Source organism: Mauremys reevesii, linkage group 5 (genome assembly GCF_016161935.1).
Source record: "Mauremys reevesii isolate NIE-2019 linkage group 5, ASM1616193v1, whole genome shotgun sequence".
Classification (NCBI taxonomy): Eukaryota; Metazoa; Chordata; order Testudines; family Geoemydidae; genus Mauremys; species Mauremys reevesii.
In genome coordinates this window covers 125171663-125199632 of record NC_052627.1, presented here as the reverse complement: position 1 = coordinate 125199632, position 27970 = coordinate 125171663, and the positions used below count along the sequence as shown (strand labels likewise).

The 27970-nt window shown below is 43.2% G+C and overlaps 1 protein-coding gene across 3 annotated transcripts in view; it reads right to left on the bottom strand.

Moving 5' to 3' along the window:
- The window catches only part of RMND5A (required for meiotic nuclear division 5 homolog A), a 38677-nt gene continuing 10707 nt past the window's right edge, over positions 1-27970 (bottom strand). For all 3 annotated transcript variants that reach the window (XM_039539604.1, XM_039539603.1, XM_039539605.1), the window contains exons 3-9: positions 18642-18776; positions 18343-18443; positions 10936-11102; positions 8174-8339; positions 5249-5351; positions 2088-2242; positions 1-842 (exon numbers count right to left, since the gene is read on the bottom strand). In XM_039539604.1, the coding sequence (XP_039395538.1) occupies positions 779-842; positions 2088-2242; positions 5249-5351; positions 8174-8339; positions 10936-11102; positions 18343-18443; positions 18642-18776 (891 nt within the window). In that variant the 3' untranslated portion in view covers positions 1-778. The remainder of the gene's footprint in view (positions 843-2087; positions 2243-5248; positions 5352-8173; positions 8340-10935; positions 11103-18342; positions 18444-18641; positions 18777-27970) is intronic.

Genomic DNA, 27970 nt, shown 5'->3' with positions numbered 1-27970 from the left:
TTCCACTTAGAACTCCATTTTATTGAATATTCTGTTACACAAACATTTCTTGATCACGAAAGCAAAAGGAACAGGATTCCCTATTCCACTCCATTCCAGTAGTAATTTCTCCACACACCACTTTTATAAATCAGTGATGGAATTTAACAGTTAGCCCCTCAGGGCTATATATTTATATATTTTATATATATGCACATTTACTTTGAGTTCTATGTAAAAATTGAAAAAATGTTTGAAAGAAAACTCAGAATATATCACAGCTTTTTTTTTCCCAGGAAAAAAAATTAGTTTTATAACACTATTCAATTTATCAAACTTTTTCAGAAGTATTTACTTTGAATTATGTACACATTACTGGAAATAAAACTTTTTCCACAAACATTCCCTAGGGTGACAGTTATCAACAGGATGACAGAAGAATTGCAGGATGAATATTAAACATATTGAGGGGAGAAGAGGGAGGAGGTGATCGGTTTATGCTTTAAAAAGTCACCATATAATTAAGTACAAAAACCTGCATTGAATGACAACTGCTGGTGTGGTAACTTGATCAGATATGGAGACCAAGAGTATAGTAAAGCTTTATGGTAATATTATTTCTGTAGCATTTCCACTCTGTATGTATATACTAAATGTTGGCAAAGTTTCTGTAGCATTAGCTTATACAAACACAGGAGTCCTCAGTCTGCTGCGTAAAATGGAACAAGTGTTTTTAATTCTTCTGAAATGCACCCGTAATTCAGAGTGTCACTTACAAACTGCACATTGAATCATTTCTTCAGAAAAATATCTGTTTGGCATCTCCAGGGCTCTGTTCCATTGGACAATAGGGGCATTTTAATCTAGAGAGAAAGACAATGTGTTAGGATTGTTCTAATATGACAGCCTGCAGTGGAGCAGCAACTGCAATTTCTGGACATCTCAATTTGTTTTGACATGTTGAAATAACAGAGCACTAGGCATTTGCATTCATTATTATTTATATTATAATAGCACCTAGTTGTCAATTAAATTTGATAGGGTAGGCAGGAAAAAGAGACTAGATAGCCCTTTCTGCATAATGCTTTCCTCAGCTCCACAGAACAGATCCCCTAGCTATAAAGGGACCTTAGCCAGAGTTAGAATAATTGTTTTTAAAGATGTAGTTGCTACTTACCTTATTAGTCACACCTAGATTATTAAAAATGAAGAAGTTAGATTTTAAAATTAATTCTTTATCCTGTGTGGTTGCTTGCTGCATTTTGCTGTTTGGACTATGAAATTAGACCGGTCACTTACAGTTAACATCTAGACAGTTTCTAACCCAGCAGTGAATATGAAAAACAGGAGACATCCAAAATTTTCATTTGAAAAAACCCAGTAACATTTTCTATTTGGTTTCACAAAACCTTTGTACTATAAAATTTAAGTTTGGGCCAAAATTAAGTTCATAGTGTATTTAGATTGTGCAGCTCTCTATGCTTTATCGATGTAGTGTGTCCCGAAGTGGAATTACCAATAGTTGGAGAGGTTCCCTTCCTAAAAAAGTACTTTCCTTATTTCCCACTTTTCTTCCCGCCCCCTCCAAATCTAAGTAGCTAACGAATAACATGAAATCACCATTGCAGAAATATTCATCTGCTCTAAGTTATCGGATTACCCTAGTTTCCTCCAAGGGTCTCCCCCACCCCACGTGACCCTCTTTCCCTTTTTTTTTAAAAAACATTTGTTTCGTGTGTGATTAACCTTGCTCTCAACAGAAAACACAATGTATAGAAAACCTGAGCCTTCATGCAGCAATAATTAATTGGTACTTATGGTTTTTGTAAAATGGAAGGCTAATTTTTCAAAGTGATGTAATCCTATCTATTGAGATTCTTATATCAGGTCCTTCAGTGTCGTATAAAAGTATAATTTACAGCCAACTCACTCTGTTATTGTTCTAGTGCACCGACAATGCTATCCTGCTTTGAAGTCAGCCATCAGAATTTCAACTAGCTTCCACCCATTCTGTGTTTATGGAATCTTCTCTCACCCCAAACTCACTATTTTAACCTTAAAATTGGTCACTGCCCACACTTTGCTAATAGGGAAAGAATGAGACTTACTTGCTGCCATTAAACATTTTATTCAGAGCGTCTCTTGATATAATATGACCACAGACCAGTTTCATAGGTGGATTATTATCTGTTGTTTGCTGACGAAGAATGGGACAGGCAAATATTGAGTGATACCAGCACTTCTTTCCAAGGTCCACTTCAATCTGTATAAAAGAAAACATTAATTAAAATCACCATGTATCTTGTGTAACTGCATTTCCAGCAGACAGTCATCACTACTCTCTCCAGGGCCATTAAACACATTTCAATACAACTTTAAGTACACCAGAATCACTTGTGCTGATGAGTGGGAAGCCTTCAGCCAGGGGTGAGCTGGAGCCGTTCACACTGGGTTCGCCCCGACCCCCTTAAAATTTAGAAGTTTTTAGAACTGACTGTTAACTACTTCCCCTGAGGGGAAGCTGATGGCTCTGCCTCTGCCCTGGAAGCTCCTCCCCTCCTCCCCGCCGCCGGGGCGAGTGCGTGCTGCCATGAGCCATGTGAGCTGCCTCCTGCCTGCTGCTGCTGCTGCTCTGGCTCTTGGCTCTGCTGCTCTGCTGCTGCCTGGCTGCTCCCTGCTGCTGCTGCCAGCCCCCCCCCCCCCCCCCCCCCCCGCCCCCCCCCCCCCCCCCCCCCCCCCCCCCCCCCCCCCCCCCCCCCCCCCCCCCCCCCCCCCCCCCCCCCCCCCCCCCCCCCCCCCCCCCCGCCCCCCCCCCCCCCCCCCCCCCCCCCCCCCCCCCCCCCCCCCCCCCCCCCCCCCCCCCCCCCCCCCCCCCCCCCCCCCCCCCCCCCCCCCCCCCCCCCCCCCCCCCCCCCCCCCCCCCCCCCCCCCCCCCCCCCCCAGCCCCCCCCCCCCCCCCCCCCCCCCCCCCCCACACCCCCCCCCCCCCACCCCCCCCCCGCCCCCGGCCCCCCCCCCCGCGCCACCCACCCCCCCCACCCCCCCCCCCCCCCCCCCCCCCCCCCCCCCCCCCCCCCACCCCCCCCCCCCCCCCCCCCCCCCGCACCCCGACCCCCCCCCCACCCCCCGCCCCGCCCCCCACCCCACCCCGCCCGCCCCCCCCCCCCCCGCCCCCCCCCGCCCCCCCCCCCCAGCCCGCCCCCAGCCCCCCGCCCCCCCACCCCCCCGCCACCCCCCCCCCCCACCGCCCCCCGCCCCCCCCCCCCGCCGCCCCCGGCCCGCAGCCCGCCCCCCCTGCAGCCTGCCCCTGCCCCCCTGCCCTGCCCTAGCCACCCCTGCCCCCCACCCAGCCCCCCACAGCCACCCCCCAGGGGCCACCCCCCCGCCCACACCCCCCCCACAGCCCCACTGCACCCTCCCCCACCCAGGCTGCCCCCCACACTGCCCCCACACCTGTGTGCACCTAGAGTGACAGACCAGGGGGAGGGCAAAAATGAGGGGGGGGGGGGCCCACAAATAGGAAAACCATACCAAAAACCCCCCAACCCACCCAGCAAGTGTGAAAAAGACCCAGAGGGAAAAAATAAAAAGCCTAAAAGAACTGGGGAAAAAAAAAAAAAAAAAATTTTGAACATATGGACAACATTTCATTTCTTTTCCATTCTCTCCTTTAGGTAGGGTTAAAAAAAACACTATTAGGTACAAAAAAATTTTATTTCTAGCTTTAAAAAAAACTGGGGAAAAAAATCATCTATTAAATCAATATTTGGCATAAAAATTTATTTGTTAATCCATTGGTTAAAAATGCCTTCAGCCAGAAATATCTCAGAGTGATCTTAAATTAAACTGTTTTAGGGTTTTTCAAAGCAGAGCATAGTGCTGGCACACCACTTGTAGGTATGCATTGTAGAATAAACCAGCACTGGCAGGGAAATGGACCTGATGATCCCACAGGACTTATCTGTTCTAGGCAGAGATTTCCAAAGCCGGCTAAGGGATTTGATGACTAATTTTCATTAGAAATTAATTAGAACTGATTATCCACATTCCTAAAGTGGTTTTAAAACTCCCACCACTAACACGTATATGATTCACATCAAAAGTCATGTAACATCTTGGGATCACAATGCAGAAGATACAAGTCCAGGCAAAAACTCCGCCACAACTCCTCAGGCAGGAGGGTTGTATGATTTCAGGAAGAGACAAGAGCAAAGACAGAGAGAGAAAAATGTGGCTCAGTGTTTTAGGCAAAGGAGTGGGGACTAGGAACTTCCAGCTTCTAATCCTGGCTCTGACTGAGTCCTGTAACCTTGATATTACTTAACCTCTCAGGATCCTTGTATGTAAAATAACAACAATGCTTTCCACACCTTCAGCACCTCACAGGGGTCTTTGTGAAGTGTTTAGAATATGCAAGCAGCTATATAAGTACTATTAACTAATCCATATCTGCTGGGTGATCCTTTGCTAAACCATGTTCTTTCCAGTCATTCTGTTGAGGTGCCAATGCATGAACTGGTCACCCACCTTAGACCAGATTCCACAGTCACAATTATAAAAAGCAATATTGGACTGATCCCAGCAGACACACTGGTGCCACACATGGATCCTCATCACAACTACAGTCAGGAATGTCAAGTCTGCTGCTGCCCAGCTCAACACCTAAAAAGTTTTTTCTCCTTCTCAAAGCAGGAACAGAGAGTCTTGAACAGTTTCATGAACATGGTCACACAGATTTTGCTATGAATAAGCTCCTCCAGAAGTGTCCCTAGCCTCTGTTTGTTTGTCAGAGGGTGGTGATGGATGGCAGGAGAGAGATCACTTGATCATTACCTGTTAGGTTCACTCCCTGTGGGGCACCTGGCATTGGCCACTGTCGGTAGACAGGATACTGGGCTGGATGGACCTTTCGTCTGACCCAGTACGGCCGTTCTTATGTTCTTAAGTGCATCTGTGGGTCCCAATTCAGTCCACCAATCATGCAACGATGCTATTCCTGGTCATTTCAAGCCCACCTAGTGTTGTAGCAATACTCCAGCAAGCTGTGGCTGGAGCTCAGGCCTGGCTGAACAATGGTAATATAACAATCCGATTTTCTTCCTCCCCAATTTTATGGCAGCATACGCTCCTGGCTGTTTTAGCAGTTATACAGTTCACATTGACTTTTGGGGTGACAGACAATCCATACACACTTTTAGTATAAGAGAAACTCAAAAGGCTTGCTCATTGTCCGAATCCTGGTCTGTCTGAAAGTACAGAACATACTCACCGGCAATTCATCTTTCTGATTCCAAACTCCAGTGCACTGTCTTTGTTCGATCACAGCTTTGATATTAATTAAAGCTGGCAATGCTACACAACCTGCTGAAAAACTGCAGAATGCACAGAAATATTAGCACAGGATGTTGTTTTAAAATGAATATTTCTCATAGCTCTACCTCATTAGTAAGTTAATGGGGACAAAAGACAGTCATATTTCCTCATTCCATTCTTGCCTTCTGTATTACCACCCAACAAGTAAGACTGCAGGTTGCTGGGATTCTGGGTTCTGTTGTGTTCAACAAGCTGAAGGGTAACAATTTGAGCGGAGCACATCAATAATCTGATTTACTGTACCATTTGTTTTGGTATCCATGGTCCAAGAGAAAAAGAGACTGGAAACCGCACAGCTTTACATGTGGTCAAGAGACTGTTACATAACTGGCATGGCCAAAATGTGATCTGAATGCAGCCTACGGAGTTGTACGCACATGGACCACAATCAGACCTTTAATAGTGTGTTAGTGTAACTTCAAGAGACTACAGATCTCACTACCTATGGTCCCTGGGATTAAGACGGAGAAGGAGTCTCCACAGAATGGAGCTGAGGAAGGTAATGCAACCTGCTCTGTTTATGCTGCAAATGGGCTAAGATTGGGTGCTACACAGAGTCTGTTCCAGGAGCTTCCTGTTACCCAAGTATATTCTATTCCTTTGCAGTACTCCACGAGGTTGCCACAACAAGTGTGGAAATGATTTTGGGCAAATTAACAGGAAAGTCTGAATATTTTGCACTGAGTACCCCCTGCAACAAATTAAGTGAGGACAGGAAGGGGAGCCAAGAGTTCTAATCCCAGCTCTGCTACTGACGTAATATGTTGCTTTGGCAAAGTCACGTCACTATTTGGGCCAGTTTTATCATCTGTGAAAATAATACTTTCTCCTTCACAGGAGCTTTGAGAGGTTTAGTTAATAAACTGCTTTTAGAACGTTGCCTCTGGCAGGGTCGTCTGTGGGGACTACACCTGGAACCTCTGGATCTAAAAGCATGAGCCTGTAGCATCTGAGCTAAAGAATCAGATCCGCTACCTCAGACACAGTAGCCAGTTCAAACCATTATCTGTGCTCTAGCCAGTAGGGGGAGACAAAAAGCTACAGCATTAGCCTACATTACACTAGGAAGATTTATATTCTGCACAAACAAAAGCACCACCTCACTTAGTAGTCCTAAAAGAAAACAGCTGTGAGGGACATCAAAGAGCCTTCTGAAGACTAACAGTAGCTAAAAGAAATTGATGTAATACATGACAATTTATTTGGATTGCAGTAGTGCTTAGAGGGCCCAATTCAAAGCCCACTGAAGCCAATGGGAGTCTTTCCACTGACTTCAACGGGTTTGGATCAGGCCCCCCGAGGGTCCCAATAAGATTGGATCCTTGTTGTTGTAAGCCACTGAACAGACATAAAAAGAGAAATGGTCCTGCACCAAAAATATTAGAAAATGAAATTTTGTAGGCAGGCTTTTATTTCAAACTGGTTTAATGTTTAAAGTATTTGCTACGTACGTGCAATAGCTACATTTTAGAGCAGTCTTGTTTATACCCTGAATGTCAATAACATATGCACAATAAAACGTCACAGTTCAATTGATTTCACTTTGGGCCCCAAACGGCTGTCTAATCAACACAAGTATCAATAAAAGGGAGGGGATTTTTCCACCTCAGTGGTAGCAACTCATATACTTGTACTGATAATGAACTGTGCACATTACTCAGTCAATGCACGGGCCATTAAAATGTCAGTGAGTGACTATTAATTCGCAGGATATTGTTCTGGGAGGAAAAAAGATGGACTAAAAAAATCTATTACAGGGACACAAATTCCTCAGTGCTCATTTTTACACCCACAAACTAAAATGAATCAATAAACGCTGCTACAGAAGGATGTATATTCAGGCATACTTTTCCTTTCCATTCTGCTGCTCCTTTCCAATGCATGAGCCTGGCTCCAAAAGAAATTGGTCCACCAAAAATCACCAAAGATATTAATGAAATGTCTGTGAAATGCTGCAGTAATGAGTTTGTACCTCTTTAAAAGTGGTCAACAGGAACGTAACTAACAGTCACAGGCAAGCAGATAACCACAAAAAAAATACTGGCACTTCCATAGGATTGAGTCCACTGAAAGACAAAACCCATCTCTCTTTTCTCATCTAACCTCTAAAAGGAAAGTCAGGTACAGTGCATTTGGGGGATGTACCGCTCAAAGTCCTAGTGGTGGTTAATTCTTCACTATCTGGGTAAAGGGTGGTTTACGATTTGACTGCTGGAGACTTGTAAAGAAAAATTAGATTTCTGTATTTTCAGTTAAACACAATGTTAATATTCACCGCAGAGCCGGGAAACACCAGTTTCCATGAAAGTGTAAGATTTCATCTTTGCAAATCTTGAATTCCCCATGAGTGGATTGTAAATTTTACCAGCTGAAATCACATTCTAGCATATTTAGAAGCAGAACCTCAACACAGAACCAATGCGAAGTGAGAAAACTGAATTAAAGATAACAAAATTGACTAAAAGTGTTAGTTAGCAAGTAGATAATTGGTTCAGGCTTTTTCATTTTTAAGTGTCAAGTTGTGGTACCAATTTTCACACACTTGTCCTAAGCTCAAGGAGGGGCTGGTTACCGCCTCATCTTTAATATGGGTGTGTAACCTACAGCAGCTTAAGAATCCCAGCATACAATGTTCCACTTTAAGCTGAATAGGCGGCCATTTGGCCACACTGCATGCTGGAATCTGTAGTCTTACAACGGGCTCTACTGAATGCACATTAGCCACGTCTCTTGCATTCCCGTCAAGTTAGCACTGCAGCCCGCAGCTGGGAAAAGGTTAGGCACCCTGGCCTTCAAAACATTTCAGTGGGAGATAGCATACCTAACACTCAGAGGTGATTCAACCGAGAGACCCAGGAGAGCACAGGCGTCCCTTGTAAAGATGTCACAGATGTCTGCCCACTGGTTTGCATCTAGTAGATGAACGTATGGAGAGTTCTCTATACCCTGTCTCAAGTACACCAGGCTGCCCATTAAAACCTGAATATCTGTGAAGGACAAAAGCAAATCTTTAGCTATTACATTTTACACTGCTTTATGTTATAGTGGAAGATTAGTCTGAGCTTTTCCCCTTTACACGGGGAAAAAAACATAATTTTAATGTATACTGAGTCAACGATTATCAGTTGTGTTACAAGAGATTCAGAAATATACACACACTTCAATACCAAATATGGGTATGACCAGCATGGAATAGATATCTTTCTGTAACCAGAACAGACCGCAGTGCTATGGAATAGACTGCATTATTTTTGCACTTCTGCTATCACCTGCACTCTGCCCCCACCAACCTGCTTCTACCAGGTCTATTTACAATGTGCCAAATGTCTGAGCAGCTTTCAGATGTCAGGCTCTGATTATTTAGAAAGGCTATTAAAAATGTTACTTCTCCCCTACCAACAGGGTGGTCGGACCCTGGATGAGATTGGAGCACAGATTATTAGTCCAATGTCCAGGACTACAGAGTTTTAAGATCAGATGTCTCACAAAACTACTCAGACAAATGATGCCGGAGCTGGAATTCCACTCTTCAACAGGATACGAATCTGTCTCTGACTCTGGCACAGCAGAAACACTAGGGTCATGACACCTGGATTTATAGAAATATACTCTTCTTTTTTTAAGATCATTCGTTGAGATTTTTACCGCTTCATACTAATTTCTCTCCCTGCCCATACAGCTGCACTCATGTTAATAGGGCAATCTCTCTATACAGGCAGTGGGATATGAAAAAACTAGTACTGATGAAATTAAACTCCCTAACACTTTTCTAAAGAAGTTCTTCTGTCAGCTTTGTGAAGAGAGTATGTAGTGGGGGGCGGGGGCAAAGTGTGGGCCTGGGGCAAGATCTGAGGCCTAAACCAGAGGCTGTGAACCAAAGTCTGGCCATGCATTAAAGCAGATGCTTACAAGTTCACTTTCTAGCCCATGAACTTGGCAAAGTTCTTGCTAGTATACTAGGCACTAGATATTTACATACATATATTCTAGCTAGTACAGATACATCCCAATCTAGAACAAGATAAGATGGTTTGACAAAATAATGAATAGGGATGTTTTGTCCAAGATATCAGGAACAAGGGGAGATAACAAGCGGACATCATGAAATGTGTAAGGTGGTTTTAACTGTGTGTTCCAGTTTGTTTTAGCCTAGAAATGTCAGGGTACTTTACCGTACTTTGTTCAACCTAGGGGACAGCAGAAAGTCCTGCAGCTGACTGAGCTGAGTCCATTGTAACGCGCATACATGTGTTAGGGTAACTGTAGACATTGATCCAGGGATTGATCTAAACAGCGCTACTGAGGCAACGACATTCCAGCCTCCCTCACTTAACCACACTGGCGAATACTACTGAGGTCTGTTGAACCAGCTATCTGTGCAGAGCTGGACAGCACACTGAAAGCACACACATACCCAAGCCACTGCCAACAACATAAACAGAGCATACAATGGTATGGAATTAAGCTTTTTATTGGCTCTCATTTGGGACGGCATGTTTAACTCACTCGTGGCTTCCCAGCTTCTCGAGATATCAAGTCACCTGCATCTCACGACAAAAAAAACGTTTATATTGTCACATACAGCTGGAATACCAGACGTCTGCCCAAACAGTATTTGTGTGTGTTTTTGTATACTTTACCCTGGCAATGTATCTATATTAGAGGAGACCTAAATAAAAAGCTCAACAACATTATAACCATATTTGATTGTCACCTTTAAAAGACAAAAATAATTCAAGCTACCAGGATGCCAGGACAGTATTCCTGAACATGGGAGGGGGAGAGATTACATTTCAAGATGCGGTGACAAGTTTCAAAAGTATTAAGAGGATGGGCAAATAAAGGGTTCTGTGTTAGCTTGTTGGAAAAAGCTAGCTACTTGTGGGAGATGCTGCAAAGCATGGAGGAATCAGAGGAGTGGGAATGCAAGCGGGTGGGAGAGACGAGAGGGATAAAGAAGAGTGGAAGAGAGAAAAGCAAAATATCAGGTGAGTGACTTTAAAAAAGTCAACTGAATAATATATTTAGGTTGTCTCTCCTCCCAATCCTTCCCCAGCAGTGGACAGAATGTCAGTGTCAAGCCTGATCAATATCGCATTCTACTAGTTGTAGTCTATAAAGATTATACAAGCTTTAAACTAGGATGTAGGTAGTGTGAAAAGAAAGACAGATTGACACTTCAGATGAAGGAAGATACAGCCAGTCTCACTAACCTGTGATTCCCACCCTCTCACTTTCCAGCAAGTGTGCTTAAAACTATTTTATGGTTGTAATTCCACCTTGGGGTTTCTGGAGAGTTGAATACTTAACTCAACCTGCCCTTCACTTATTCAATGTTCTATCGTCTATGTAAAGCTGCTCTTAGCACATTATTCCTTGTGTTTATTAACAGTCAAGAGTTTGTTGTGGCATCACAACTTGCTCTTGAATATATTCTTATATTAAGAAAAGGCCTCCACATCTTCCCCTGGAAAAGTAAATAAGGGACTTGACAAAACACAGCAACAGAATACAAAGGCAACTCAAACTGAATGCCAAGTACTGAATGTGTTACAAATTTAAAAACAACTAAAACTCACTCACCTTTCTGATGGTTTAGAGCGAATGGCTGAAAGTTTTTAGCATATTGCAATGCCTCTCTCTGATTTGCTGTTCCACCCATCAATAAACTAATGAAATATAGCCTGTGTAGTTTAAATTCCAAGGAACTATTCTGGGCCATAAGCATTTCTCGGTTAGATACTGCCCACCTAAGGGAAATTGGAAAAAAAAATCAGTTTCAGCCTACAACAGTGCAGAATTGTTAAAATTATAACTTGCATTTCAAGGAGCATCTCAGTAAGAATATGGCTCCATATCCTGCACTTCCATTATAATACTCAGCATTCAGAGGATCTCAAAACATTTTACAAACAACTAAGCCTCACAGCTCAGACAAGGAATACATATAAATACAAAGGGGTCACTTAATCTACCACTTAAATGCCACCACTTTTGGGGTTGAATAACACATCCTCATTTAACAGCACACAGTAACACTACCCAACAACCCAGGACAGGAAGTATACACCATATATCAAGCTAAAACTGTAGGAGGAGTATAATTAAGCAGAATATAGAGCTGGAATTTGACCAAGAGACTGAGATTAATACCCATATTGTGTTGCTACAAGATCTTTAAATAGCCACAAATTGTCAGGACCTCTATTTTAGATACCATCCAAAGACTCAACCTGTAAGAACATGATGCCCCTCTCCACTCTCCAGGTGTCATCTACTGAATCACCACATTATGGATGTGCACCGGAGCAGTCTCCCCTGGGAGCTCTTTACGACAGATCTTACTATCACCTGACATTTTAAAAAAATCTTTGTTTTAATAACTGAACTTTGTACTGATTATGCTATTACTGTATTTTCTCTGTTATCTTCAGCTTGAACAATAAAAATAGCCTCGCTAATCTCCCTTTCCTCCTGCGATGCACTATCACAACATTGCCATGTTTTGAGTTGCAAATGCCACAGCAAAATGTTTACATACAAACCAAATAAACTGTAATGGAACATACTGAAGAGTTCATGGAAACATTCATATTGTTTAGGTTTTATGGAACCTCGTTTTGATGTTTTAAACACGGCTGGACCTAAACCAATCTGATCTTGCTCCTTTAAGAAGCCTTTGGATAAAGCCCAAATTCTAGTAAGATCAGTCACGCCTGTTTGTTATTAGTGGATACCTGCTTTTTATCTGGAGTACCATTAAGCTAGGAGAGCAGCTTTCCACCTCTCAGCAAGGAAGTGATGTAGCCAATAATGTCTTTTACAAGGAAGAGCTGGATTGGGTGCAGGTGAAATTAACAATCCAAAAAAGCAAGGAAATATATCACCCTACCACTCTACCATATCAAAAACACTTCAGTCACTTAGTGAAAATCACCCGGGTAGGCAGGTCTTACATCTGCAAACAAGCAAATGTATTCTTCCATTTTATTGGAATGAAAGAGTCACAATCCTGACTTAAGCATTGTGGGCTTGAAACCAGAACTGTTGACTTGAACTTTTAACGATGCCCAGTGGAAAATAGAACCTTCATAATCAGCAGGGAGCCTAGAAATCCGTTTGCCACGGGAAAATGCAGAATTTGCATTTTTACAGAGAATCTTTAGTTTTTCCATTTTGTGAAAAAATAAAAACAGGAGAACTGGCAAACAGCTTTATATCCCCCTATTTTAAGCTGGCAGCGGGGAGGCTCGGGTGATCAGCCCCAGTCAGCAGGGCTGACAACTAGAGCCCCAGCCACCCCAGGTTGACAGCCTGAGCCCCACCACCATCAGCCCCAGGTGGCTGGTGGTTCAGGTAATATGGAGGGCTGGATAAGGGAGACGCAAATAAATGGGGTTCTACTGTATGGAATAGAGACATAGAAGTATTGGTATATGTAAGAAATACAAATTAGAATTCTATTAATTTTGTTACAGTGCTTGATGGCACTGGTAGGCTTTGAACTTGCTTAAATATTGTAAATATATCAATATAACAGAGAATCATAGAATACCAGGGTTGGAAGGGACCTCAGGAGGTCATCTAGTCCAACCCCCTGCTCAAAGCAGGACCAATCCCCAGACAGATTTTTGCCCCAGATCCCTAAATGGCCCCCTCAAGGACTGAACTCACAACCCTGGGTTTAGCAGGCCAATGCTCAAACCACTGAGCTATCCCTCCCCTCAACACTGTGTTCAATTGATACCTATATATACTGTGGCTAGGGAAACTAAAGTTCAGCATTACATTTTAATCATGGAAAAATGCGGATTTTTGTGCTTTTTTTTTTAAATTGCTAAATTTTAGGGTTTTTAAATCATGGAAAACTAGGATCCCTGACAATCAGTAAACTTAGATGCTTGAATTTCAGCAGTGCAGTGTAAGTCTCAGACGGTTCAACCCAACCAAGTCTGTCAGCATTGTATCTCCACTAAGTGGCTAATGTCACTGAAGAATGTATCAATAGAACTTCTCAACCAGGAAGCTAGTATCATGAAAATATTGTCCATGGTACAGTCCTGGTCAGCTGACTATTGTCACTGAAGCTCAGACCCTTACTAGGAAATAAGGGCCACCAAATGTCATCCAGAGTGATTAAGTGGCTCATAAGTCGGAAAGCATGTTCAGCAAACACTGCAACTAGAATCACAGATTCATAGGACTGGAAGGACACTGCTAGGTTATCTAGTCCAGTCCCCTGCACTCATGGCAGGACTGAGTATTATCTAGACCATCCCTGACAGGTGTTTGTCTAACTTGCTCTTAAAAATCTCCAATGAAAGAGATTCCACAGCCTCCCTAGGCAATTTACTCCAGTGCTTAATCACCCTGAAAGGAAGTTTTTCCCAGGGCCGGCTTTAGGACGTGCGGGGCCCGATTCGAAAGAACTGCCACCGAAATGCCGCCAAAGACAGCGGCAGCGATTGAGCTGCCACTGAAGATAGCAGCGGCAATTTGGTGGCAGCTCAATCGGTTGCCGCTGTTTCCGGCGGCACTTCGGCGGAGGGTCCTTCCTACGCAGCAGTTGTCTTCTGGGGCCTTACCTTGCAGGGTCCCTCTTCCAGACACTGCGGGGCCCTCTGAGGCGTGGGGCCTGATTTATGGAATCGGGGGAATCAGCCTAAAGCCGACCCTGATTTCTCTTAATGTCCAACCTAAACCGCCCTTGCTTCAGTTTAAGCTCATTGCTTCTTGTCCTATCCTCAGAGGTTAACGAGAACAATTTATGTCCCTCCTCCTTATAACCACCTTTTGTGTAATTGAAAACTCTTTTGTCCGCTCTCACTCACTCTTCTCTTCTCCAGACTAAACAGACCCAATTTTTTTCAATCTTCCCCCATAGGTCATGTTTTCTAGACCTTTAATCATTTTCGTTGCTCTTCTCTAGACCTTCTCCAATTTGTCCACATCTTTCCTGAAATGTGGCACTCAGAACTGGACCCAATACTCCAGTTGAGGCCTAACCAGTGTGGAATAGAGCAGAAGAATTACTTCTCATGTCTTGCTTACAATTCCCTTGCTAATACATGCCTGAATAATGATTCGGTTTTTTGCAACAGTGTTACACTGTTGACTCAGATTTAGCTTGTGATCCACTATTACCCCCACATCTGCAGTATTTCTTCCTAGGCACTCATTTCCCATTTAGTACATATGCAACTGACTCTTCCTTCCTAAGTGGAGTACTTTGCATTTGTCTTTATTGAATTTCAACCTATTTACTTCAGACCATTTCTCCAGTTTGTCCAGATCATTTTGACTAATGTCACAATCAAAGACAGCAGCCCAGGACATTCTGTTCTTATTAAAAAGATTCCTGCCAAAGCAACAAGTGACATTCATTTGTTAACTAAGTTCAAGTTCAACCCCCATATATGCTCTACCAAGCTCTGAAATGAAGCATTAGTCACTGCACTGTCTGCACTCCCGAAGAACGCTGATACTTCTTTCAGAACAATACTTGCTTTTCTACATATTCACTTTTGTGATTCAAATTTAGCTGAACATTTATTTCTATAAAGTACATAATTAAAAACAACCTTCAAAGCTGAGCTTCTTTCTCACCTAATCTTTATACCGCTGTAGTGCTCAGAGACCCCCATCAATATCAGGACTCTGCTGTGAACAGGGCAGTACAGATACATAGGAAGACAAATCCACTCCCTGAAGAAGTTACAATCGAAAGCCTAGATCCTGTAAGATGTTCTGCAGAAATGAACCCCTACACCCGCGCAGAGACCCACTGAAATCAATGGGGCTCCACAGAGGCACAGGGATCCATCTGGAAAGGACCTACGGCCTCAACCCAGCAATCAGACTGAACGAGCAAACTTCTTTGACTGTGCAGAGCTCTTTTGAAGTCAGTGGGGTTCTACACAAGTGCAGGAATCTCAGGGTAGGAATGTAGGATCTGGGGCTGCTAGCTGCTGCTGCTGGAATGAAAGAAAAAAAAAATAAAAAAAAAAATTGGTTAAAAAAAAAAAAAAAACCTAAATAAAAAAAAAAAGCAATAATAATACTAATTTAATTTTATTATTTTTTTTATTTTTTTATATTTAATTTAATAATTAAATCTCTAATCACAAATAGATATCTCTATTTCTCTCTCTTTCTGGGCACAGGACCAGTCTGCTTTAATTGGAGCTTTTTTTTTAAAAATTAAAAAAAAAAAAAAAAAAAAAAAATAAAATATATTATTTTTTTTTTTTTTTTTTTTTTTTTTTTTTTTTTTTGTTTTTGAGTGAACAACCAAACACTGGATCTTCCCCTGCCTGACTAATGGTGCGGTAATTAACAGTTCTTTCCCTGTTTCCACCTTTATGCTCCATCGACAGCAGCAGCACAGCCCTGGGAGCAGGTCAGCCAAGTACTTGAGCCTGCCATTTAAACATTTCTTTTAAAGCTACATTTAATGCTGACAGCCTTGTCTGCCTGTTTGTTGGCTTCTCACACAAACATGCTGTCCCCCATGCCTGGATCGAACCTTCCTGAGCTCACCCCCCAGGCCCCTCTCTACCCTTTCCAAACTCAGCTCCCTCCTGAAGCTCCATTTCTGCTGTGGGACCCAGGGGAAACTAGCTCCCTAATAATCTCAAGTGTGAGGAGTAATTGGGACTCGCTTATAGTACCTCTTTATTCGTTCAGAACACTGTTCACATAACTTTTTATAATCAAGATGTGATTAACCACCACCTTATATGCTGCACTACTTTCTTCCACCCCCTGTCTTTGGAATATGAAATCCTTGGAGAAAAGACCATGCCTTCCCTCCTGTTTGGCAAGTGTGGGAGTTACCAGAAATAAACAAGTAGCAATGAGTGAGGTACAGGGTATTTCCTGGAAATGTGTAGCTAGCTGGAGGCAAAAGGACTTGCTGCCCCGAGGTGCAGTTGACAGTCATTAATAGCAATCAGCAGTCAATCTCCAGGTAATGCCCTTCACTAAGGTTGTGCTACTATTATAACTACAAGAAATAGGTGTATGTAAATGGCAGGTGATGCCGTTTCAATTGGTACATCCAGGTCATTGTTAGATTATTCATGCCCTGTAATTATCTAGTTCAGTGGCACTGAACCAGCTCAACATTCCATTCACCTTAGCATATTCAATGAGTAATTATTTATGCTGCCCTCCTCATGTTCTATAGAAAGATTTCAGTACTTGGTGTATGTGGAGTAATGGCTTAAACATCACAGCGTTTCATGACGCCAATTTCATGATCATAGATTTTCAAGGTCAGACTATAAGACTAGTAGTTACGAGTGAACACAAGTATCAAGGGAAAAATGTCTTTGCCCATATGAAAATTACTTCACTGAACAACGAAGAAAATTGGCTATCCTAAATCCGTGTTTCCCAAACTTGGGACGCCGCTTGTGTAGGGAAAGCCCCTGGCAGGCCGGGCTGGTTTGTGTACCTGTCGCCTCTGCAGGTCCGGCCAATTGTGGCTCCCACTGGCCGTGGTTCACCACTCCAGGTCAGTGGGCAGGGCCACCCAGAGGATTCAGGGGGCCTGGGGCAAAGGAATTTCGGGGGCCCCTTCCACAAAAAAAATGTTGCAATACTATAGAATACTATATTCTCATGGGGGCCCCTGTGGGGCCCGGGGCAAATTGCCCCATTTGCCCACCCCGCCCCGGGCAGCCCTGCCAGTGGGAGCTGCGATTGGCCGGACCTGCAGACGCGGCAGGTACACAAACCAGCCCGGCCCGCCAGAGGCTTTCCCTGAACAAGCAGCATCCCAAGTTTGGGAAACACTGTCCTAAATGCATGATGATCATATGCAATAAAATGTAAAGGATTTCTGTTTCCTTTGCTCTACTGTTTCTAGTAATACAGAATAAATATCACAGGCTACCAAAGATGTATTTTAACAACTGTTTCTTTAATTTGTCTAGTTTTATTTATATGAGAGAGAAGCTAAAGTTAAGTTACATAGAATTTGATGCACACTGAGAACTGGACTCAAGTGCCAAAATCTCTTTCAAGGTTGCATGCTTTCCTGCAATTTGTAGAGCACATCCTAATCAGTTATCCAGGGTCTGGAAAGGCAGACAACACAGTGTAATCCACAAGAGGGCATTTTTCATCATCTTGCCTTTTTTCTTTATCTTCCACTTCCCCTTATAGGTCTAATGGAGGAAAAGCCTACTAAATCCAAGATATATCATAGCCTGAAGTTCAACAACATATGCTAGATGGTCTTTGCTTGCGCATCAGATACCATTCTCCACTGGCTCTTGCCACTGGGAGAAAGGATAACTTTGTCTAATAGCAGGACTTCACCTGCAATCCATCTTCCCAATCTGACCTCAGGTGAACCAGGGACTCTACCTGCCTGAGGAAAAAGCAAAACTCTAGTGTGAAGCTAACAACACCACTCGCTTATCACCACCAGCCCATGAAAAGCACCTATCCTTCAAACCACCTGCTCCTCCATCGCCCTGCTTTTCCCTTCTCTTGTGATCTCTCTGATCTGTGTTTGATTGGCAAAACTGACAAAATGAATTGCTTTGAACATGATCCTGCAGGGCCCTGAGCACCTTCAGCCCCCATTAAAGTCAATGGGAACAGGGGGTGCACAGCCACGAGGTACTTGGCACTCTCTACTTTTAGACTCTTTTTAAGTAAATGACAGTGTTTCATTGTAACCTAGGTAACATTTCATTGTTTAAGGCATACAACTGTTTCTGTAACTGACACAGTTTTTCCTGCAAGCTTAAGTTAGTAACAGGATTATACCATGTGTAGTTCCAATTAAGCATTCGACCAGGAGAAAGAACCTGGAAGGTCAGCACTAGCCGTGGGGAAAAGGACCACAGAACAACATCTAAACCTCCTATAAACTATGACGCCCGCCTTAAAGTGTATTGATGTCAATGCCAAGATTTCCACCACCCTTTGGATTTTCACTTGAAGTATTCAAATAAAGAAAACTGAGCAACTCACTCTAATGCGGGTCTCAAAACTCTAACTTTTAATGCTTCCAATATTCGATTTAACTCCACAAATGGTTCTTTTTGACTTTGGTCTATAGAAAGACCAGATTCCTGAAAAACAAAGTCACACCTTTTAGTTACCAGAAAAATGGCCAGAAAAAGTCTACAAAGTAATATCTCATTTTTGAAATTATTTACACTTAAATATTAATACTCCAGTTGAGAGTTTCAGCTAACAAAATTAAAGATGCTTATCTGGGGTATAATTTATACTTCTTGGTAACGTTAAACATCCTGAGCTATGGTTACCTGACAGAGCTCCTCAGCGACATCCAGCATTCCTTGTCGGAAAAAATGTTCTACCATCACCTCATTGAGAATTCGCTGGCTGTCAGCTTGCCAGCATCCATCTATCCCCACGCTGCTGATGTCGGAGTCAAAATTCTGAAACGTACAAATTAACATTTAATAGGCTGGAACAAGTAACTCCATGTAATTATTCTTTAATTAGGCAGAGACACCTATGTCTACACTCTGATGCTTTTTGCTTGTTACTCAGCTGCCCTCAATTACCTTCCATTTTAAGAGAAACATACTTCGTTATCTTCTGTGTGCTGTAAGAAGAAATCCTTGGCTTGCTTGCTTGGAATCTGAAATGTATCCAATATAAGGAAATATGCTAGCAAATTACAAGTCTAGTTAATTAATAAAAGAATTTCCAGCCCATGACATGTCCTCACAGAGAAGTGTCAGCAGAGGAGAGTTTTCTGTATTTTCTAATCTGTCCCTTCACTGTCTCCCCCCTATCTATTTGGGAAACTCTAGAACCCTGGGCAAGTTGTCAAGTGCTAGAACCTTGCATAAAGGCGCTACTGAGTTATGTTAATAGGTGGATCATTAGCTACAACTGAGATATCAGGAAGACTATAGTATCTCTCTTGGTAGAGGAAATTAAGAGTATAGAAGCTGTCCTGCAGGGAAAGCTTAACCTGAGGCTGAGGTACGCTTTGTTGTTTTAGTTAACAATGAAGCCAAACCACAGAAAAGGGGTACGTTTGGACTATAAACACTGGGCAGATACTCTGTTTAAAGTGGGAACTTCACATGCTTATTCTACCCAATTTAAACTACTCATCCTTGCTTTCAACTACAGCTCCCCTTCACTTGCCAATGATGCCCAGGGTCTAACTGATCTCTATATTTGGGGTCAGGAAGGAATTTTCCTCCAGGTCAGATTGGCAGAGACCGTTGGAGTTTTTTGCCGTCCTCTGCAGCATCGGGCACAGCTCGCTTACTGGTTTGAACTAGAGTAAACAGGGGATACTCTGTAACTTGAAGTCTTTAAACCAAGATTTGAGGATTTCAGTAACTCAGCCAGAGGTTATGGACCTATTGCTGGAGGGAGTGTGACTTGTGATGTGCAGGTCAGACCAGATGATCATGATGGTCCCTTCTGGCCTTAAAGTCTATGAATCTATGCCAGCTTCACTGTTCCCTTTATTTCTTGCACCAAATCTCATCTTCATGCCTTTTTCCCTGCTGCCCCCTACATATGGAACAACCTCCTTTGCTCAGTGCATAAGGCCTCAATCATCTCCTTCCGATCTTATAGACATAGTCATTCATGTCAAGTATCAGAGGGGTAGCCGTGTTAATCTGGATCTGTAAAAGCAGCAAAGAATCCTGTGGCACCTTACAGACTAACAGACGTTTTGCAGCATGAGCTTTCGTGGGAGAATACCCACTTCGTCGGATTCACCCACGAAAGCTCATGCTGCAAAACGTCTGTTAGTCTATAAGGTGCCACAGGATTCTTTGCTGCTTTTACAGTCTTTAGTGAGGAACAAAAACATTAGCCCTAAATCAATCAACTGTCTTCTCCACCTCATTATAAGAGGGGAGCCATGGAGTGATACAGAGAGCTCAATATTAAAAATATAAAAGCTATGACCATTCACAAGCTGTCTCACATTTAACAAGAGTTTTGTCTTAGGTGTCTTAATTTGTAAACTCCGTGAGGTACCGACTGTTTGTTTGTTTGTTTGTGGCATGTCTTGAACAGCCCTGAGCACCTTAGAGCTTAATAATAATAATCCTCGTATCTGAAACAATCTTGTGAACCTTGCGAGGTTCATCTCCATCACCGATCCTGATGACAATATCCCAACCACATTGTGACTAGACAGATGGAACCCATTACAGCTGTGATATTTAATAAGCATTCAGGAGTTTGGTCTATCAGGGAGGAATGCACAGCTACAAATAAGCACTCAGATTGGTCCAATTCTGCTCAGGCTTCTGCTAAAGAACCTTATAGTAACAGTGGTTCTTCAAGACAACTTGTCCATGTGGATTCCACTCTTTGTGAACATGCACGCAAGATAAGATCTGTCTAACCTGTAATGTCTATTAGGGTTGTGCCTATGCTCTAGATGTCCTCATGTCCTCCCAAACCAGATGCCATAAAGAGTGGAGCAGATCAAACCATCCTTCAGTTCCTTTACCAATACAGAATTCATGAGGAGTAGGACTTCCTAGTAGTGGGGAAGGACGGTGGGTCATAGAAACCATGTGGACAACACATCTCAAAGAACCACAATTACTGTAGGGAAGTCATTGCTGTTTCTTCAAGTAATTGTCCACAAGGATTCCACTCTTGGTGACTAATACACAGTTATCTGTTTGCCTGGAGGTGGGTAGTAGGAGTCCTACTTAAACGACTGTGGGACAGCCCTACCAAAGAAGGCATCCCTCTAATGTGGCTGGGTGGATTTAATCTGGCTAATTCGTAATATGTCCTTTTACTCAGATAATCTGAGAAGATATTGCCTGACCTATAACCCTCTCTGCAGAGGTCACGAACCGTCTAGATGTGTCTCTGAATGGTTCTGTCCTGTCTGTGTAAAAACACAGTGCTCTTACTGCTGCAAGCGTGTGAAGATTGGCTTCTCTCAAGGTTAAGTGAGGCTTGGGGAAGAGAACTGGGAGACAAATGAACTGGTTTATATGGAATTCTGAAACAACCTTGGGAAAGAACATGGGATGAGGCCTGAGCGTGACCTTATGAAACACTGTATAAGGGGGATCCACCCTGAGGGCCTGAAGCTCCCCTACCCTTTGAGCTGATGTAATGGCTACAAAAAACGCAATCTTCATTGGTAGGTGGTATAGGGCAGGGGTTCTCAATCTTTTTCTTTCTGAGCCCCGCCACCCCACTCCAACATGCTATAAAAACGCCACAGCCCACCTGTGCCACAACAACTGGTTTTCTGCATATAAAAGCCAGGGCCAGCATTAAGTGGTAGCAAGCAGGGCAATTGCCTGGGGCCCCATGCCGCAGGGGCCCCCGTGAAGCTAAGTTGCTCTGGTTTTGGCTTCAGCCCTATGTGATGGGGCTTCAGCTTTCTGCCCTGGGTTCCAGCAAGTCTAACGCTGGCCCTCCTTGGAGGACCCCCTAAAACCTGCTCACAGCTCCCTAGGGGACGCCAGGCCCCTGGTTGAGAACCACTTATATAGGGAACAGGTCGCTAAGGGCTCAAGCTTGGGGAACTCATCGACTCTGATTATATTATAGTGAGATTCCAAATGGGAGAGGGCTCCTGAACCAGGAGAAAAATCATAAATTAGACCTTCAATTAATGAAGCCACTATAGGTAAGAACTTTCAGTATGACCCTGGACAGTAGCAGATATTGCTGCTAGATGGACCCTTACCAAGCCAATAGAAAGCCAAGATTGTTTCAGGGCTAAAAATAGTATTGCTGTAGTGGGTGTTGTCAAGGAAGGCAGCAGTGCTGAGATACTCAAATAGAAAACCTTTTCGTAAGTCTGTCTTTCCTGCTTTGGAGGATAATGTTCTGAACTTCAGCTGAACAGCTTCTTTCAGTGGACATCATCCAGCCAGCATCCAAGCTGTCAGTTGTAAAATCTGACCCTTGTTCTGCCACACTATATTAGGCATAGCACCATAAAGTGATCGGGTGCTGCGCGCGGAGAGATTCACCAGCTCCGAGGGGAGGGCATAGGCGGGGGAGGAGGAGGGCATATCTCAGTCCCAGTGTTCAGGAAGTGAGAAAGACATCAACAGTAAGCCTGGATTAGATCCCCTTTGGAACAGAACACATGGCATGTCTTGTTCTGGTCTGTGACAAATAGGTCTATTTCGACTTGTGAAACATATTCTGTAAACACTGGGTCCTTGACTGACCAGTCGTGGTTATTAGGGAACTGTCTGCTGAGGTGCTCGGCTAGCAAGTTCTGAATGCCTGGCAGACAGAAGGCGAGTGGTGTGATATGGTGAAAAATACACCAACACCAAAGTTTAACAACTTCCTGACAGAGTGGATAAGACCTGGTTCCTCATGGTCTGATGATATAGCGCATAGCCATGGGATCAGCACTTGGATAATGGATCCCTGGAGTAAAAAGCAGAAATGCTCTGCATGCTAGAAGGATGACTGTGACCCTAGGATGTTTATGTGCAGATAAGTTTCCTGAGGGGACCACAGGCCCGGAGTACAAAGATGGTTTAGGTGAGTTCCCCATCCCTGAGTGGAGGTATCTGTCACCACAGACTTGGTAGGTAGAGGTGTAGAGAAAGGTACTCTGTTCTGCACCACTTGAGGGTCTTTCCACCAGAGAGAGGACTTCTTGTGGGACCATAACCATCACGTCTGTGTGGTTTGAGCTGGGTAAATACACCCATTTTAGCCACCCTTTTATGGAGCACAGGTGAAGTCTAGCAACACGCATCACAGAGGTACATGAGGTCATGTGTCCCATTAACTACTGACCTGCAGGAACTGGATTGCATATCACATGGTACCCAGTAACACCAAAGTTCATAGGCATATGGGTAATGGACCCATGGAGAGGATGCTGATCTCTATGAGATTCGTGCCTTTTCCTACTGGGAACATTTCCTGGAATCCCTCTTGGATTCCCATTGTGACCCCATGGAGGTGAGTGGGAGATGAGTCCCTACTGTGCACTGACAGAGAGGGTGAGGAGAACAGAGGTAGGGCAACACTTTCAGATGTACAAGGACACTAATGATCCCTCTACTCAAATAGGGGATGGAGTTGGTACCATTCCAATATAGCGGATTTGGTGACCAATGGTATAGCCAGCATCCCTTTCAATCTCTCCAAAGGTGACTCTAATACTAGAATCACAGCTAAATCACTCAGTACCATATATGTTCTAGGTACCAGTAGGGACAAAGCGCCAGAAGCCAGAGGAATAGCAGTCTGCAGGTATAGGGGGTACCACAAGCATTTATTTAACAGCTGGTCCCAAGAAACCTTGGTCAGACCAATGGCTGCCCTTCAAGTGCTTAGTCTGAGGGGAGTCAGACCCACGCTAACTTTTTGTCTGGACCTTGTAGGCAGCAGGGAAGGTGACCTACACTTTGGCTCGACTCTGGAGAGGTGCTCCTTCCTGCCCCTTTCCAAAGCTGTCATCAAAGGTATTGAAGTCAACGACCGGGGTCTCTAAATCGACGTTGCCCTGGAGCTCAAGGTTGAATCATGGCTCACCGCAGCGCTCCTCAAAAAGGAACAAGCCTTCACTAGGTCCTTCTCTCCATGTGTGAAGAGGTCTTCATGGAGCACTGAAGAAGAAATAATCACAGATGGGTTTCCCAGGCCTTTTGAATCCACTTGGAAAATGAGTGGTAGATGGAACAGCACTCTGGGATATGCCCCTCACCATCATTTAGAGGCACAGCAGCCTCCCAAGAAGGGAAAGCTTTGACTGCTGTGGATTTTGCTGCTGCTATGATGGCTAGAGCTCTTGTACAAGGGGGTGCCAAGCCTATTAAGTGATAAATGGGGGGGGGAGGATTTTATGCTAATGGGTAAAATAAATCTACATTAACAACACTAACTAACTAACCATTAGGACAGTGTTTATAGGAAACAGGAAAGCAAGTTGACATTGTAGTGGTTCTGTCTCACTGCCATGGGTGGTAAGAAGGAACTGAGGGCCAGCTGGGTGCACTCTGCTCTTTACACCCTCAGGTGGGAGTGTGCATGAGGGGAGAATACCTCGGGTGCACGTGTGGCCCCAACAGACATTGCTGGCAAAAAGACTCTAGCCTCAGGCACATGCACACCAAGAATGGAATCCATGTGGACAATCACTCAAAGAAGAACCTTTAGTTCATACCGAATGTGGTCAGAGGCTTGCAGGTACTAGTATAGCACTCATAATGGAATGCCAGGCTTACATTTACCTGCACTCTGTCCCTTTAAGGCTGTGCCCTCTCCCTTTAAGGGTCTGGAGTTCTGCTGATGAGGTTAAAGTGAACACAGTGGGGATCAGGGCCAGCTCCAGGTTTTCTGCCGCCCCAAGCAGCAAAAAAACCAACCACTCTTTGGCAGCAATTCAGCGGCAGGTCCTTCGCTCCAAGCCGAATTGCCGCTGAAAACTCGGACGTGCCGCCCCAATAGCGGCCGGAGGGCCGCCCCTTGGTATTGGCCGCCCCAAGCACCTGCTTCTTTAGCTGGTGCCTGGAGCCAGCCCTGGTGGGGAAGCAAGATGTGATCCCAGGAGGATTGCTGTTGTCCTTCAGTGAGATTGAACATTCACAAGCTGCGTTTCTTTGGGGGGTTGTGGCTATTATGTTTAATAAAACCCTAGTTTTAAAACCATTCCTGGTCTGGGAGTGTAACACTAGCATAGTCACTCCTATACTATTATCTCATCTCATTTGCCTACTCACTCCCATGTTAGTAACTACATGCATATCTCAACTCCCTCACCTTTTCGCTATTTTAATTACTGTTAAGGCAACACTTAGTTTTGAAATAACATCTGGTTCATAAACCTTGCAACTCTTTTCAAAGCCACTTAGTGCTGTATGTATCTGGCTATTCTGTCAGATAGCTATAACTCCCTAATCTGAACTCACTATGGACTCATTGCACACCAAATTCCATCAAAATCTGAGCTTGTTGAGCAGGAAACACTGGTTGATTTGAAACAATAGATATCACTGGGATGTAACATTCAACTAAAATTAGTTCCAATAAATATTGGAAGCCTCATTCTAATCTTGAAGCCCACGATAAATTCATGTGAGATACACTTGTTCACATCTGATCATATCTTAACAAAACCATGATCACCTTTAAAACACCAATCACATTGTCATGGGGTTTTATTCTATCTGTAAAAATAAAGATGAAAATGAAGATGCTGCTGGAAGGCTATTGTAAATACAAAACCTACATCTTGTGAATGACAGTAAAAGACTCATTTGTCGGGTTCTAATGAGGATTTTATTTATTGACAGCAAAAAAGTTTGTCTAGTATTTGTCTGGAAGCCATGAGGGATCCACTCACTAGATCAATTATATCTAATTACTTTGACTTGGTTTAAAACTTAAGTATATTATTTGGGGAGACTTGAATTTAAATTGGTTATGGAACCCTAATAAGCCAATAGATACTTCACTAGACAGAATCAGATTTGTTTGAAATGCAAACATTATCTTAATCAGCCGCAGGCGGATAGATTAGATTAACCCCATGAGACCTTCTTCAACCTGACCATCCATGAAATCATTATGTTCCACTTTATACAATGGATTTTGTCAATAGCCCAAGAAGGATTAGAATGTATTCTCTGTAGTTTATTTGTCTAGGGAAATTCTCAGCAGATGCAGCTCTTGCTTTCTATCCAGTTTTCCAGCTGTATGGACTGAAGCTTTTGGTTCAAGTGACTTGCAAAAGATCTTACAGAAAGTCTGTGTTTCAAGGCATGATCTTGCAAAGTGCCAAATAATGTGGAAGAAGTGTTTGTGCCCTGAACTCCCGGTGATATTGATGGGAGTTGAGGTTGCTCAGAATATCACAGGACTGAACTTTCAGCTATGGGTCCTTATTGGCAATCCTGCACCCACGGTGGGCACAGACCAGATGAACTTCTTGATGTCTTTCCACTTCTTGTTTCTGTCAGTCTCTAAAATGTGGTTCCTACAGTTTAATAAAACTTTTATTTATATTGTCCATTTTTTAATACTGGGCAAACTTAATCAGTACTCAAGTCCACCTAAATTACATTGCTATTATTTAGTGCTATTCTGTTTCACCAGAGCAATTAAATAGAAAAAGAACCTAATCAAATTCAGAATGGTTCATATGAAGTCCATCTGTTAAATCAAAAAAGAGGACTGAAGTCACAAATTTCAAACTCAAGACAAGATTAAACAGATTTATAGCAGGTTTCAAGCTAGTAATAAGGATGGATTGCTTTTATTCTAGTTAATTGGTTTAGATATAGTAGCTAGGATCATGAACAGATGTATCCTTAAGCTTTGAATATCACACTGATGGTTAGATTAGCACTGTTGGTATTAAGCCAGCCATTCTTTTTTAGATCTATATGATAGCTAAATACAGAGAAAACAAACAAACAAAAAATCACAATAGTTGCAGATATTCCACCCAATAATGCAGTGTGCTGGGTATTGCGATTGTTAGTGCACTCTGCTCTACTAAATTAAAACTTAATAGATTAGATGTCTTGTTTAAACCTGGTTATGAAAGATAAAAGATTAATCCTTACTTTGAATAGCTGGGTTGGCTCTTTAGAGGCAAGAGACATATTCACAGAGGTCTCCTTTATAAAAGGATTGTCTGCGGTCTACCAACTCTGTGTCTGTCACTGTGTTTAAGAAATCTGTCAGTACATACAATCTGAGATCTAAACATGTCTAAATATTAAACCACAACACAAACGAAAATCTGAAAAAAGGGTTTGGGGGATTTTTTGTTTTGTTTATTACAGATGCTCTTACACAGAGATTTATCTCCCACGAGAGGGAAGAATGTTTCACAATATTGTTTCATGGAAAAGGGTGGCTTGAAGGTTTACAAATGGCATCAATTGCTGTGAGAGAGAATTCTGGTACCTTTTCGAAGGGATATTGAAGTCTATCCTACAGTAACTTGTGGAGCTCCCAGAAATCCTTGAAATCGGAATTTGTATCAGAATGTCTCACCAGAAAAGCTTCAACTATGATAATTTTTGTGCTCTCTTAATAAATAATAAAGTACACAAAAGCATCATATTAATAGCCCTGATCCGGTGGGGTGCTCAGCATCCTGTATTCCCACTGAGAGTGCTCAACACCTCACAGGACCAAGCCCTCAGTGAAGTGAGTAAAAGCAAACTAGAAAAAAAAATCATTCAAAAATACCTTTCCTGATAAAGCTGTTCCAGATTAACAGGTCTCCTAAAACAGGATACGGATGTCTAAACATCTGTTACCAGTGATTAGACAGAAAGAAGACATGTTTCTTAGCTAGAAGATTTCTATTAATTCTGTTAGCACCTTGCTATATTACTATAATACGTTGAAACATCTCAGATTCATGGATGATATTGTGTTGATTGCAGAAAATACTATCAAACTACAGAAAATGCTATGAGATCGTAACACAAAAAGCAGCCAAGTCGGACTGAAAATTAACCATTCCAAAACAAAATGTATGCAGTCTGTTACCTTGCCAAAAGCCCAAATAACAATCAAGGGAGAACAAACAGAAGAAGTTGAGCAATATGTCTGTAGTAAGTGCAGGCCCTGATAAAGGCCCAGTATGAGGCCTGAGGCCTGAACTAAAGTAATGGTC